Here is a 14,147-nt window from a genome sequence, read left to right on the forward strand (position 1 = left end):
ATTTATTCATAATTAAAGGCATACTGAACCAGCATGGCTACCACAGCATCTTGCAGCGGCATGCTATTCCATCCATTTTGCGTTTAGTTGGACCATCATTTATTTTTCAACAGTACAATGACCACAAATACACCTCCAGGCTGTGTAAGGGCTGTTTGACCAGGAAGGAAAGTGATGGGGTGCTGCGCCAGATGACCTGGCCTCCACAGTCACCAGACATTAACCCAATCGAGATGGTTTGGGGTGAGCTGGACCGCAGAGTGTAGGCAAAAGGGCCAACAAGTGCTAAGCATCTCTGGGGACTCCTTCAAGACTGTTGGAAGACCATTTCATTCTAACAGTCTATTCAGTAGGACTATCAGCTGTGTATCCACCTAACTTCTCCACAATGCAACTGATGGTCCCAACCCCATTTATAAGGCAAGAAATTCCACTTATTAAACGTGACAGGGTGACTACCTCTTGAAGCTCATCAAGAGAATGCCAAGAGTGTGCAAAGCAGTAATCAAAGCAAAAGGTGGCTTCTTGGAAGAACCTAGATTATATATACTGTAATCTCCCCACCTGCCTATACAGTGGTTGCCTTGGAGATAACCCTGCTTTGTGAGTATAGCTTATTACTCTATCATACTTCAACTACCAGTACATACTACACTATATTTGGCTCTTAGTGTCCCCACTCTGTGTTCAGTGAGAGTTTGAGCTATATCGCTCATAAATGTTTTGTAGAATTAACTTGTGAATCCGTCTAATCCCGGAGATTTATTGTTTTTAAACTGTTTAATGGTATCACAGATTTCTTCTTTAGTAAAAGGTCTGTTTAAGGTCAATAATTGATCATTGGAGAGAGCTGGAAGATTTATTGATTCCAAAAAGGAATTTATACCTGCGTGAGTAGGCTGAGAGATCTGTGGATTGGAGTTAAGATTGTATAAAGTACTGTAATATTTACTAAACGTATCCACAATCTTTTGAGGATCTTGGTGGGTGACTTTAGAAGTAGGATTTGTCATAGCTGATATGTGTTCTTTATATCTACCACCTTTGATTTTTCTAGCTAAATATTTCCCCGCTTTATCGGATTCCAAATAGGATATGATCTTCAATTTCCTTATCCATAAATCCCATTTGCGGTTCATTATATCCCGCAACTCTAATCTCAGTTGTATAAGCTTAGCATGCGTGGAGGGGGTAGTCTTCCGTTTATTTTCTGATTCTAATAAACAAATATTTTGTAAGGTCTTGTTGAGTTCTTTGTTCAATAGTTTTTTTTTGTCTTGCTCCTAGTTTAACCCGAGTACCTCTTATGTAGGTTTTAAGTGTGCTCCATAGTGTGATCTGTGTCTGGGAAATCGTTAAACTCAAGGAAATTCTTTAAATCTGATTTAATTAGTTGGGAGAATTTAGGATTCTGTAAAATTGAGTTGTTCACTTTCCAAAATGGTGTGCCTGTCTTAGGAAGGTTTATAATGTGATAGATAACGTTATAGGGGCATAGTCTGACCACGATATTACTCCTACAGGAAGAGATTCGTTGTAACAGAGATTTGCTTGTGAAAAACATAACGATTCTTGTATATGTCTTGTGAACAATGATATTCAAATCTTTAATGATGCATCACCCATCACGCTGGCTAAGCGAAGTGAACTTTGCCCGAATACCTCCTTTTTGAGAGAGCAGTATCGTTCGGGATACTGCTTTAAACTAAACGCAGCCATTTTGGATCTGAACAAGGACATGGACCTGTTAAAGAACAAGCGACACCCATGCTAACCTAGAAATAAAAAACATATATATAAGTAGATAAATACTACTTCTACTTACATAATGATTCCTGTGAATTTTATAAAGGAAAAGTAGAAAATCCTATTCTAGGCAGTGGCCATCTTGCCAAGCTAATGCTGACATCATATCCTCCCTGACTCTTGTTTCCCCCCTCCCTTCTCTTGCTCACTGTGTATTCATTAGCTGCCCTCCTCCCAGAGTCTTCAGACACTCCCACTGAGGTGTATACTAACAACTGCACTGTCTTTTTTTTATTTACACATCCAATCACTGAGTCACCTCAGCCTTGCTTGTAAAAACAAGTAATCAGAGGGTGTTTCTAATAAATAGAAGAGGAGGAATATATTATAGATAAAAAGAACTCACAGCATTCAACTCTTTGCCACTGTTTGGCACTAGGGCCAGTGCTCCTAAAGTATGTGATAACTACAAACCATAAAAGCAGAAGAAGTTTTGAATGCAGGATTAGCATCTTTATCACTTAATACACTCAAACCAGTTGCTGTTGAAAGTTGATTTTTATGGTGACAATACTGCTTTAAAAGGCATTGGACTTCACACGTTCACATGTTGGGGGCGACGAAGGACCATCCTTCCAGCCCTAAAGAATCCAGTCTTTCAGCCTCCCCTCCAAAGATTTCACCCAAATAATCCATTTCCTGAAGGTGACATACTCTGGAATGTTATTTCTCTTCAGTGAGCTCTGGGGTATTTGTACTGCTATTGTACCATTGGTTGGTACATTTACATTAACCATGCCGAGGCTGCCTTAGGGGTTGGTCTTCCCTGGTAGCAGCTACATGCTACAATCATTAGGTGCTTGAATGCTTTAACTGACAGACGTCCATTTACTTGAACTTATACATTGTAATAACATTTATCTGGCTGTATAGTCATTTTGCTGCAATGTTAATACTTGAATGTAAACACTGTAAAGGACGTTTTCTTTCCATTTGTATGTTGTCTTTGACATAGGGAGCGCGTGTGGTTGTGCTTTTCCCTAAGGGCTCTTTCACACTAGAGGCCTTTTTTGGCGTTTTACCCCCAGGGCCATAGTTTGCATTTTCCATGGTAAAATGAAAGTCCATAGACTTTCATTTTACCTTTCACACTTAACACTGCGTTTTTGAGCATTGCGTTTTGAAGCTCCCAGCGCTTTTTCAGTGCCGACCGCCGCGTTTCGCGTTTTAATGATAGTCAATGGAAAACACAAGCTGCAGCCTTTTTAAAACGTTTCACCGATGAAAAAATCCCCAGAATTCAATTAAAAAAACAACTTGTTTTCAGAGCTGTAAAACGCTTTGAAAACGCTATGGAAAAGCTATGTATTGGCGTTGAAAAGCATAAAAACGCCTTCAAAAAGCACCAAAACACTGACAGCAAAAGGCAGCGTTTTAGCCTTTTCTTCCGCCGCCTCTAGTGTGAAAGAGTCCTAAATGTTTGTAACTTTTATACCTATTAAAATCAATAAAATGGTTTGCTAAAAAAAAAAGTTAAATTTACAATATAAAAGATAGTTAGCATTGCATGATCTAGAACGTACCAGAGCGGATATAGTCTTTTTGCAGGAGAACAGGTTTTCCTCTAGAAGCCCTGGCAAGAGCAAAACATACCCCACAGCCTATTTGGCTAGCGCGCCAGTTAAGTAGGCAGGTGTTGCAATTCTGGTACATCATACAGTAGATGTCCTCTCATTGTCTCCAAAGTGTGTAGTGATCCCAAAGGGCATTATCTACTCATGCAGGGTTTATTGTATGAAGTAGATCTGGTTTTAGCGATAATATATGTCCCTAATGACCATCAAACAATTGCAGTTCATTGCAAGAGTGTGAGAAAATAAATAAATCAAAAAACTCGGTTGTCCCACTGTTATCTTAGGGTGGAAATTCAATTTAGTTCTCCTGTGGAGTCGACAACCTCGCATGAATGCTCAGAATGCTCACGGTGATAAGAGCGTGACTGCGCTGGGCACCTGGATGGGCTGCGCATGTGTTGTTGCGTACGACTCCCGACCAAGTGGCGTAGCTATTGGAACCTCCAGCAGGAGAAAAGAAGACGTCGAGGCACCTCACAGGCCACGGAGGACTGGAGGAAGCCCCATGTAAGTTCAGTAAATTATACCATGTAAACCTTAAGTGCATGGATGGTATAACTGATTATTTCTATTAAGGAATTTAAACTGTATGACAAATCATGTCACATATGCAATTTAATTTGCTGGAGAATAAAGGATTTTATAAAGGAGAATAATGGATTTTAGATGAACAAGGTTCTTTCCGTATCATTTACATGTTAAGAGGCATAAGTTGTATAAATATGAAGATATACAGACATTCAGAGTTTAATTATATTTGTGTTTTATTATGGATTTATTTGTTTGATTTGAGGGGAACTATATATCCAGGACAGCAGATACCCAGCTGGGAACAGTGTGATACCTTCCAGATGCCTCTGAAGCAGAAGTTGGGAGATAACACAATTACCTTATTAACAGTATGTATTTGTTTGCACAAGTTGGTAAAATTGAATGTGTGTACCAGGCTTAAAGCTTTATAAAGCTTTAAAGCTTTATACACACCATGCAATTTTCCTGTCAGATCGACGGGTCAATTGATAATTTCCGGTAGTCGGATGGGCGTCCAATCGAACTCGATCCCTGTCTCGATTGGAAACAGATCAGCCATGCTGGAAATTATCGATCGATAATTACATGGCGAGTATAAGGCTTTAAGCCTGGTACAAACTTTGAATTATGACTGTCCTATCAGTGACTAATTGTACCACCTCCATGTAGTACAAAATCATCCGGATTCAAAACTTCTTGCTAATATATTTGATGTTAGACTCGATAAAAACACCAGAGAAACTATTTAAAAATGAAAGTTTGAGCACTGACTGGGAAAGGCCATTCTATGACAGACAGAGCAGGCTGAAGCAGAACGGAAGGAAGGCTCCATAGCTTTGTACTATAGCAAGCAGTACTAGCTACTGTGGAGGGGAAAATGTATATTACATAATCTCTAATGAGATTTGATCTAATATGAAGTGGGATACACATCAAGGTGGTAAATTATCAATATCAGATATAGATTGTTTACGTTATCTTTAAAGTGTATGCTTAAACAGAGACAACAATAGAAGTGAACAAATAACTCACATACAGGCCGAATTTTTGGGACAAAAAAGTTTCCCAACAGTGTGTGTGGGGGTGGGGTTGGGGGGGGGGCTTATATGCAAGTCATATGTAAAAAATAAAAATCTGTCCACTGACGGCCGCGTAACCACCCCAGTCATGTGCTTACTGTGTGCTACAGGTCCAATCAGTGCGCCGGCAGACAAGGATGCTTTGCCCGCTGCGTCTCTCTCTGCCCCGAGTGTCTCCACAGATTTATGCAAAGTGGTGCAGATCCTTGCCTCCAGGCCACTGCCGCCAAGACCCCTCCGTAACGGAAATCCATAGCAGTCATGTCTCTATGATCCCCGCCCCGCGTCACACAAGGCGCCACTAGAGGGCGTCATAGCAACAAGACTGCTATGGACTTCAGTTACGAAGGAGTCTTGGCGGCGGCAGTGGCCTGGAGCTAAGAAGCCGTACCACTTTGCATATGCCTGCGGAAAAACTAGGGGGGACAGAGAGACACAAACTGACACTTCAAAGCTGCCAGACATTATTGTCTGGTGGCACGCTGGGAGAGGTAACACGGCCACCTGATTGAGCAAAAGAGACCACGCCATTTTGCAGAGATACTCCGGGGAGAGGGAGATGCAGCGGGCACTTCAAAGCTGCCAAACATTCTTGTTTGGTGGCGTGCTGGGGGGTAACATGGCCCCAGCAGCACTGAGCACATGAGTGGGGGAGGGGGGGGGGTCACGCAGAACGCAGCAGATAGCTTTTTCTTTAACATTGTGATGGGTGCTGCACTCTGAGGTTACTACCTGGGGGGTCCTGCAGCCTTCAAAGCATAGCTTTGTCTTTTACCATATATTGTAGTGAGGGTTGCATGAGGAGGGGGAGGCACTATCCTGAAGTCCATGAATACACCCTCTTCCCTCATCTTCTGCCAAAGCCTGCAACAAATTCAGCACACTGGAGCACTCTTATCGTTTTTCTGCGTCAGCTGCACCAGTACAGCATTTCCTACCCTCGGTTTATATGTGGGTGAATAATTTTTCCGTGGTTTTTTTAGGTAAAAGTTGGGGGGTTGGCTTATATGCGGGTCGGCTTGTGAGTATATGCGGTATAAATACATTCAAAGGCAGTAAATAACACTTCAGAAAATTAGCTTTTTATCTCATGTCTGTGCAAAGTACAAGGCAACAGAACACAAGCTGTGTATGAAAGAAATGCTGGTGTTGGTCCACTGTGTTTTATCAAGGGCAAGGTCAATGCAGCTAGCTATCAGGAGATTTTGGAGCACTTCATGCTTCCATCTGCTGAAAAGCTTTATGGAGATGAAGATTTCATTTTTCAGCACGACCTGGCACCTGCTCACAGTGCCAAAACCACTGGTAAATGGTTTACTGACCATGGTATTACTGTGCTCAATTGGCCTGCCAACTTACCTGACCTGAACCCCATAGAGAATCTGTGGGATATTGTGAAGAGAAAGTTGAGAGAGGCAAGACCCAACACTCTGGATGAGCTTAAGGCCGCTATCGAAGCATCCAGGGCCTCCATAACACCTGAGCAGTGCCACAGACTCATTGCCTCTATGCCATGCCGCATTGAAGCAGTCATTTCTGCAAAAGGATTCCCGACCACGTATTGAGTGCATAACTGAACATAATTATTTGAAGGTTTACTTTTTTTGTTTTAAAAACACTTTTCTTTTATTGGTCGGATGAAATATGCTAATTTTTTGAGATAGGAATTTTGGGTTTTCATGAGCTGTATGCCAAAATCATCAATATTAAAACAATAAAAGGCTTGAACTACTTCAGTTGTGTGTAATGTGTGTAATGAATCTAAAATATATGAAAGTCTAATGTTTATCAGTACATTAAAGAAAATAATGAACTTTATCACAATATGCTAATTTTTTGAGAAGGACCTGTATATGGGCCTTAAAGTGTACCTGAAGAGAAAAAAGTCCCCCTAGGGAGTACTTACCTCGGGAGGGGACGCCTCTGGATTCTAAAGAGTCTTCCCCCATTCTCCTCATCAGAGAGGATCCAGTGTTGGGACCCCCGAAGATCCATTTGTTGCCACTTGTTAGGAGCCGTGCAGGCGCAGTATCAGCTTCCCTCAGACTCTGACCGAAATAGCCAAGCCTAATCAGGTCTACTCTACTGCATAGGTGTGAGCCGACTGTAACCACGCAGTAGCGCAAACCCAATTGGGCTCAGCTATTTCATTTTCATGATGTTTATTGAAATGATAGCAAAAAGAAATAAAGTTTATGTTTGACTCAAGGGTATTATACACTTCATGCCAATTGAGCCAAAAGGAGAAGGGGAAAGAGAGAAGGGAAAGAAGGAGGAAACAGGAGGTCAAAAACAATAGACCATAATAGGCCTTAACCAGAACACTAAAATAGTCAAGAAATAAGAAGGTCTTTAGGTGGCTAGGCAGATCATAACTGGTGTTAAATTAAAGAAGCATAAGCCAGGGTATACATAAAGGGCTTGGCTATTTCCGCCAGAGCCTGAGTGGGAAGTAGACACTGCGCCTGCATGAGGCTCCTGGTGTAAATATTATGGTGCCTGTTTCTCCGGGGGAGCCAGTGCTGGATCGGGGCTACAGAGGAGGATGTGGGAAGCCTCATTAGGATCCAGAGTCTTCCCCCTCCTGAGATAAGTATCTGATTTTTTTTTTTTTAATTAAAGGAAAGGTTCAGGGAGGGTGGGTAAAAAAAAAAAATCAATTTCCACTTACCTGGGGCTTCCTCCAGCCCGTGGCAGGCAGGAGGTGCCCTCGCCGCCGCTCCGCAGGCTCCCGGTGGTCTCCGGTGGCCGACCTGACCTGGCCAGGCCGGGCTCTTCTGCGCTCCAAGGCCCGGAACTTCTGCGTCCCACGCCGGCGCTCTGACGTCATTGGACGTCCTCCGGGCTCTACTGCGCAGGCGCAGAACTACTGCGCATGCGCAGTAGAGCCCTGAGGACGTCCGATGACGTCAGCACGCCGGCGTGGGACGCAGAAGTTCCGGGCCTTGGAGCGCAGCAGAGCCCGACCTGGCAGCCGGCCTGGCCAGGTCGGGTCGGCCACCGGAGACCACCGGGAGCCTGCGGAGCAGCGGCGAGGGCACCTCCTGCCTGCCACGGGCTGGAGGAAGCCCCAGGTAAGTGGAAATTGATTTTTATTTTTTACCCACCCTCCCTGAACCTTCCCTTTAAGGCCGGCGCTACCATTGCAGAAGTTCCCGACAGCACTGACAGGTGAGTTGTACTGTCGCTTCCGCTCCCATCACTCTGCATTTCAGGTCGGGGGAGACTGCCTAAAACAGGGGACATCTGGCTAGGGGGACCACTACCTAATTTTTGCTTGGGGGGCTAACTAATCCTGGGGGGGCACATCTGGCTATCTGTACTGGGGGAGGCTACCAAATGCCTGGGGATCCTACATAATCCTAGGGGGCTCATCTGGCTATATATACTGGGAGAGGTGGCTACGTAATTCTTGGAGGCTCATCTAGCTATATACACTTGGGGGGCTACGTAATCCTTGGGGGCACATCTGGCTATATATACATATATACACCAGGGGACTACCTAATCCATGGGGGCACGTCTAGCTATATATACTGGGGCGCTACATAATCCTTGGGGGCACATCTGGCTATATATATATATATATATATATATATATATATATATATATATATATATATATATACTGGGGGCTACGTAATCCGTGGAGGCACATCTGGCTATATATACTGGGGGGATGCGTAATCCATGAAGGAGTATCTGGCTATATATACTGGGGGGCTTCATAAACCTTGGGGGCACATCTGACTTTACGGCTATCCAATCCTGGGGAACATATCTGGTTACCTATACTGGGGGGGGGGGGGGGAGTGGGCTACCGAACACTGGGGGCACATCTAGCTATCTATACTGTGGAAGGGGGGGACAGGACTACCTACGCCAGCGCATTGGTGGAAGAGGTCAGGGGAGAGGGTGTCGGGGGGGGGGGGGGGGAACCACAAGACAGTTATGACCGATTCTATATCGGCTTCTAAATTCTTTATCTAAAAGAAGCTTGGAAACTTTCCTTTCCTGAAGGGCATTCACAGGTATAATTCCTAGGAATAGGATGCTGCTACTTTGATCCAGCCAGGGAGCTGGACCATCTTTTTTTCAACCTAGGTAACTATTTAACAGAATAATTAAAGTACTAAATAATTACAGATACTTTGTTTACAGAATACTTTTCTTGAATAAATGTGATAATTAATACTCTCACCAAGCCTTTTAGTGATAACTTCTACAATTGCTGGTGGAAAGAAGCCAACCCTGTCAGTCCCCTTTTGTGCATCATGAATATGACCTTTCCAACGGCCGTCTAGATGCTGTTCCAGCACCTAAAGAAATGAAATTTGAAAATGGAAGCTCAGTATCAATTTGCTACCAGATGACAATAAACATAAAAGATAAAAAAAAAAAAACAGGGCTATTACCGTGATCAAATCTCCAGCTCGGATATTCAAAGCAGTCGGATCATGGGCATTCCAGAAATCCTTAAGAGCTCGAACTTTAAGAATTCCAGATGCCTCTGAAGCAGAAGATGGGAGATAACACAATTACCTTAGTAACAAAATATATTTTTCTGCACAAGATTTCACTTCAGTTAAATATACATTCATGTCATAATTTGTTGCACTTCTCAGGAGGCAAAACATGAATTCTGATCTGCTCTATTAAGAACGATGGCCCATATCCTAGCATCTTTTCTCCGAGGGGAGATTTTTAGGATCTTATCAAAATATATCCAAAGCTACCACCACGCAAGAAAAAACTCAAAGTAAGTTTGATATCCATGTGGCCATACACGGACATCAAAGTCATCAGTTATCGATTCAGGATTGAGCTGAAGAGATGTCAAGTCGAAGTCGTGGCCCCCTACTGTTCAACTCATCTATTCGTCGTGCTATCCATTCTGTTTTTATTAGAATAGCACATGCATAGGAGTGATCATGTCTCTCAGTAATTGAGATCAAAACAACAGTAGTTGGTGCCGTTGTACTAATGGAAGCGCATGGGGTGGGTGTGGCTAGTGCTGAATGGCGGCAGATGCATCTTTACCAAGCTCCACACACCCAGCTACAATCCTGCTCTATCCAAGCCTGTGAGGCGGTCAACAAACTACGACAGCTTTCTCACCATCAGAGCTTTTTTTTTTTTTAAATGCTCCAATTTTATTTGCATTAAGAGAAACTCCGACCAAGAATTGAACTTTATTCCAATCAGTAGCTGATACCCCCTTTTACATGAGAAATCTATTCTTTTTCACAAACAGACCATGAGGTAGCGCTGTATGCCTGATATTGTGGTGAAACCCCTCCCACAAAGAAATTTTGAGTACGTACTCTTAGCAGTTTCCTGTCTGTGAACCTTGCTGCATTGTGGGAAATAGCTGTTTACAGCTGATTCCAAATGCCAAAAAAACATGCAGCAGCTACATCACCTGCCAACCAACAGTAAAAATGTCACCATGTAATAAATGTCAGAATGTAAATCAGGGATTTAAAAGATTTTACAGTGGGCAAACACTGACTAAATCATTTATACATAATTATTGTAAAAATTAAGCACTTTTTTATTACATTATTTTCACTGGAGTTCCTCTTTAAAATCAAAATAAAATTGGTGTGGCAATTTTACAGCGAATTTAATACAAATCAATGGGGGAGTTTTTAAAAAAACGCTCAGAAAGCTCTGATGGTCAGAAAAGTACTCAGATAGCATTTATAAAGTGTCTACAGCCTGATCCACCATCTGGGCTCCTAAAGGCGCTTACATCCTTGGAGATACATCTGGAAAGCCATCTGGACAAATGCCTCCTTCCAGCCGTCTAAGAGCAGGCGTAAAGCCGTGGACTTGATTTCTGCCGTGGCCACTCCGGACTTCTGCAATAGCGGAAGACAGCCATGATTGGTCCCCAACTGTACACTACCGGCAGTGTGGCCTCAGGAGGACTCCACTCAGGTCTCCTCACCTCAGCAGCACCTCGGACAAGCTTCTTTTGTCCCCAAAAGAGACCAACAGAGAGCAGCAGATGGCCTCTTCTCAGGTCACTGAGGGAAAGGTATGCTTTCGGCTTATTTCTTTTCTGCCCTCCCTAGACTTCACCTCAGATGCATAGGATGCCCCACAGCATAATGTACTAAGGGGAGCACTGAAGAGAAAATTAAAGAGAAGATGTGTATGGAGAAATAATTGGCTGCAGCTTTGTGACATCTACAGTGACCAGGGTCTGCTGCATGAGCTTAGAGAGAATCCAGAGGATAATCGAAACTACTTACGGATGTTGGATGCCAACTTCCAGCTGTTACTTCAGAGAGTGGGCCCCAGAATTGCAAGACAAGAGACTAGGGCCATATGCAATTCAAGTTTTCTCCTAGGAGATAAATTTTCACCTTCGATTTAAATTAACTTTTTAGCACTTTGCAATGGAAAAAGTACCAAACAGTAAGTGAAAAAGTACTGTCACAATTACTTTGAGTATTTGTTTGCTTGCTGGTGGTGTAAAGGGCATTTCATTTAGAAGTTATGAAAATATCACTAAGGAGTTAACTCAGGTGAAAAAGGGAATTGCACAAGGCCCTAGGTGCGTATATGCATAAGCGTGGAGAAAAGCTTACCGGTAACACTGCGGTTTCTGGGGACTGGTAGCAGCTGTGAAGACCTGAAGGCTACCTACATAGGGGTTCTCCAGCTACCTACATGGGGGGGCTCCCTGTCCACCTAAATGGGTGAAAGCTGTGATGGCAAGGTGTAAGCCGTGATGTGAGAGATCTGCTTCCTGTTTCCAGGTTCTCCAGACTCACTGCCGGCTTAGCGTGCACCGCTGCCTTCCACCACCATCAGACAAGGCATGCTGAGAAACAGTCACAGTTTATCCCTGCTGTTAAAATCAGACATGTCGCAAAAGCAAGTAAAAGCAATAGCTATTGTGCCACAACAGTTGTACCAGAAGAGAGCAATTCAGGGTAGGAGGGGAAGTGGCAAAGGAATTAGTGTAGAGTACACTTACCTAGTCTGTAGGGAAACACTGTGTGTGTTTATTTATTGATTGATTTATATGTATATGCTTTTATTGATGCTGTCTATATGTACTGTACCCATATGGGTGTAGTATACACACACGTGTGACTAAGATTACAGGGGGTGTGGTCTATAGCGTGCAGGATCACATCTCTCTACTAAGGATTTGTGATGTTTGCCTACCTACGGTATTTAAATATGCATCTATATAGTCCCTAAATTCGACATACCATTTCTGCTACTACATTTTCTCCCTGAGTCTCTATAGCATCATGTTTTTTACACGTATACAGACATATGTTCATGTATGTTTTATGCGCTGTATCATTTGCTTTGCGTATGGAATGCATACTCCAACCCTACTTTCCAATTATATACTTATCAGTATTGTCATCTTTATATTCATTATTATTTGTATTGTCATATTTATATCTATAATCTTTAAATTTCAGTATCTTATCACTAGTATGTTTATTATTATTATCATTATGATCTTCATCTTATTCTATTTACTGTAATTTGCAACCAAAGCTGCCTGTATTTGATAATTTTAGGTACTTTTACTGGCCTGGGGAAGTGGGCTCAGATCAACGAAACGAGTTGCCCGTGCTAATAAACACTTTTTTGTCTTATTAGACTGTCCTTACTGAAGTAAGCCACCTCCTCCTTTTGTTTTTAACTTATCTATCCCTGGGTACCCCTTTATATCAGAAAGAAGGTTGATCAAGCGATCCCCTCTCATAGGCTAATGCCTATGAGAGAGGATCGCTAGGATTGGCTGTCCGGGGAGGGAGTGATTAGATCCTTTAAAAAAAAATAGCGAAATTTATTTAAATAAAAACAACAAAAAAATAAATACAGAGCCCACCAACAGAAATTTTGTTTGTGTGCTCAGTTGTATCGCTCTGCAGCAAGCTTTTAAAGCTGCAGAGCACTAAATTGTAAAAAATAGCTTGGTCACTAGGAGGAAGTAAGCCTATGGTCCTCAAGTGGTTAATAGCACATTTAAAATGCATGCCAACAATATAGTTAGTGACAAGACAATATACTCTGTACAGCGCTGAATAATATGTCGGCGCTTTATAAATACTTAAATAAATAAAATAAATATGTCTTGTTATTAAATGTAAAATTAAGAGGAAAAATGGAAAGTTATTTTTAAGGTTTAGCACAGGTTTTATTAGCCAACTTCAACAGGCCTGCCCGTCCGTCCGTCCTTCCGCAGAGATTTCAGGCAGCTAAGGACTTAAGTAATTTATTTATTGCACTCATTAGCAAGGCATAAACAATACCTTATAATCAACAGAGGGGGTGGGCAATTAGGACAACTTCTTCAAAGACCTAAAGGCGCGTACACACGCCGTACTTTTTCAAACGATGGGTCCGTCAGACCCTCCAGCAGGGCGGTCGTTTTGCCAACAGTTGCACGTGAGTACAAGCTGTCGGCAGACTGATAAAACGGTTTTTGACTGATCCGCCGAGTGGATCAGTCAAAAACAGTCTTATCAGTCTGCTGACGGCTTGTACTCTCGTGCAACTGTCGGCAGAAGGACAGCTAAAGGGGAGGGGGAGAGGGAACATGGCAGCTCCTATATCTATTACAAACCCAGGAGAAATTTCAGGGAAAGAAAACGTGCTTAGTTCCCTTTAATCAAGTGCTAGAGAACAAAAGGAAGGGAGGTTGAAGAAAAACGGCCATTTTGTCATAGCTGCCCTCACAAAATACATTACACTGTATTTTATTTAAACTTCTGCTGGGAGAAGCCACTTAAATGGAGCTCCAAGCTCTTTACTGCTTTGATTAAGGTAAGCTTAATGATACATGAAACTCTATGGCAAAAGGGGTACCTGGGAGAGCTGGGCATGAACTGAACACTTAAGAAGCAGAGTGGGTATTGTTTAACAGGCATGGTAGCTTGGAGTTATTAGCTCTATTGATTATCAGGGTCGGAATTGTACGCTTTATTGCCCAAGGCCACTGTCAGCAGACACCCCCCTCCGGTATAGGTTGCCAGATAACCCTCACCCCATCCTCCAGTTTAGATAGCCTGAAGATCCCCCCTTCCATCCTGTATAGGTAGCCTGATGACCCCTTCCAGCTAGTATAACATGCCAGATGACCCTCGCCCCCTTCTGTATAGATAGCCTGATGACC

General features: G+C 42.8%; 1 protein-coding gene across 3 annotated transcripts in view; it reads right to left on the minus strand.

The window, feature by feature from the left end:
• CASKIN2 (CASK interacting protein 2) overlaps nucleotides 1-14,147 on the minus strand; it is a 225,447-nt gene that overhangs the window by 64,261 nt on the left and 147,039 nt on the right. For all 3 annotated transcript variants that reach the window (XM_068261965.1, XM_068261966.1, XM_068261964.1), the window contains exons 10-11: nucleotides 9,406-9,500; nucleotides 9,192-9,309 (exon numbers count right to left, since the gene is read on the minus strand). In XM_068261965.1, coding sequence (XP_068118066.1) covers nucleotides 9,192-9,309; nucleotides 9,406-9,500 — 213 coding nt within the window. The remainder of the gene's footprint in view (nucleotides 1-9,191; nucleotides 9,310-9,405; nucleotides 9,501-14,147) is intronic.

Source organism: Hyperolius riggenbachi, chromosome 12 (genome assembly GCF_040937935.1).
Source record: "Hyperolius riggenbachi isolate aHypRig1 chromosome 12, aHypRig1.pri, whole genome shotgun sequence".
Taxonomy (NCBI): domain Eukaryota; kingdom Metazoa; phylum Chordata; class Amphibia; order Anura; family Hyperoliidae; genus Hyperolius; species Hyperolius riggenbachi.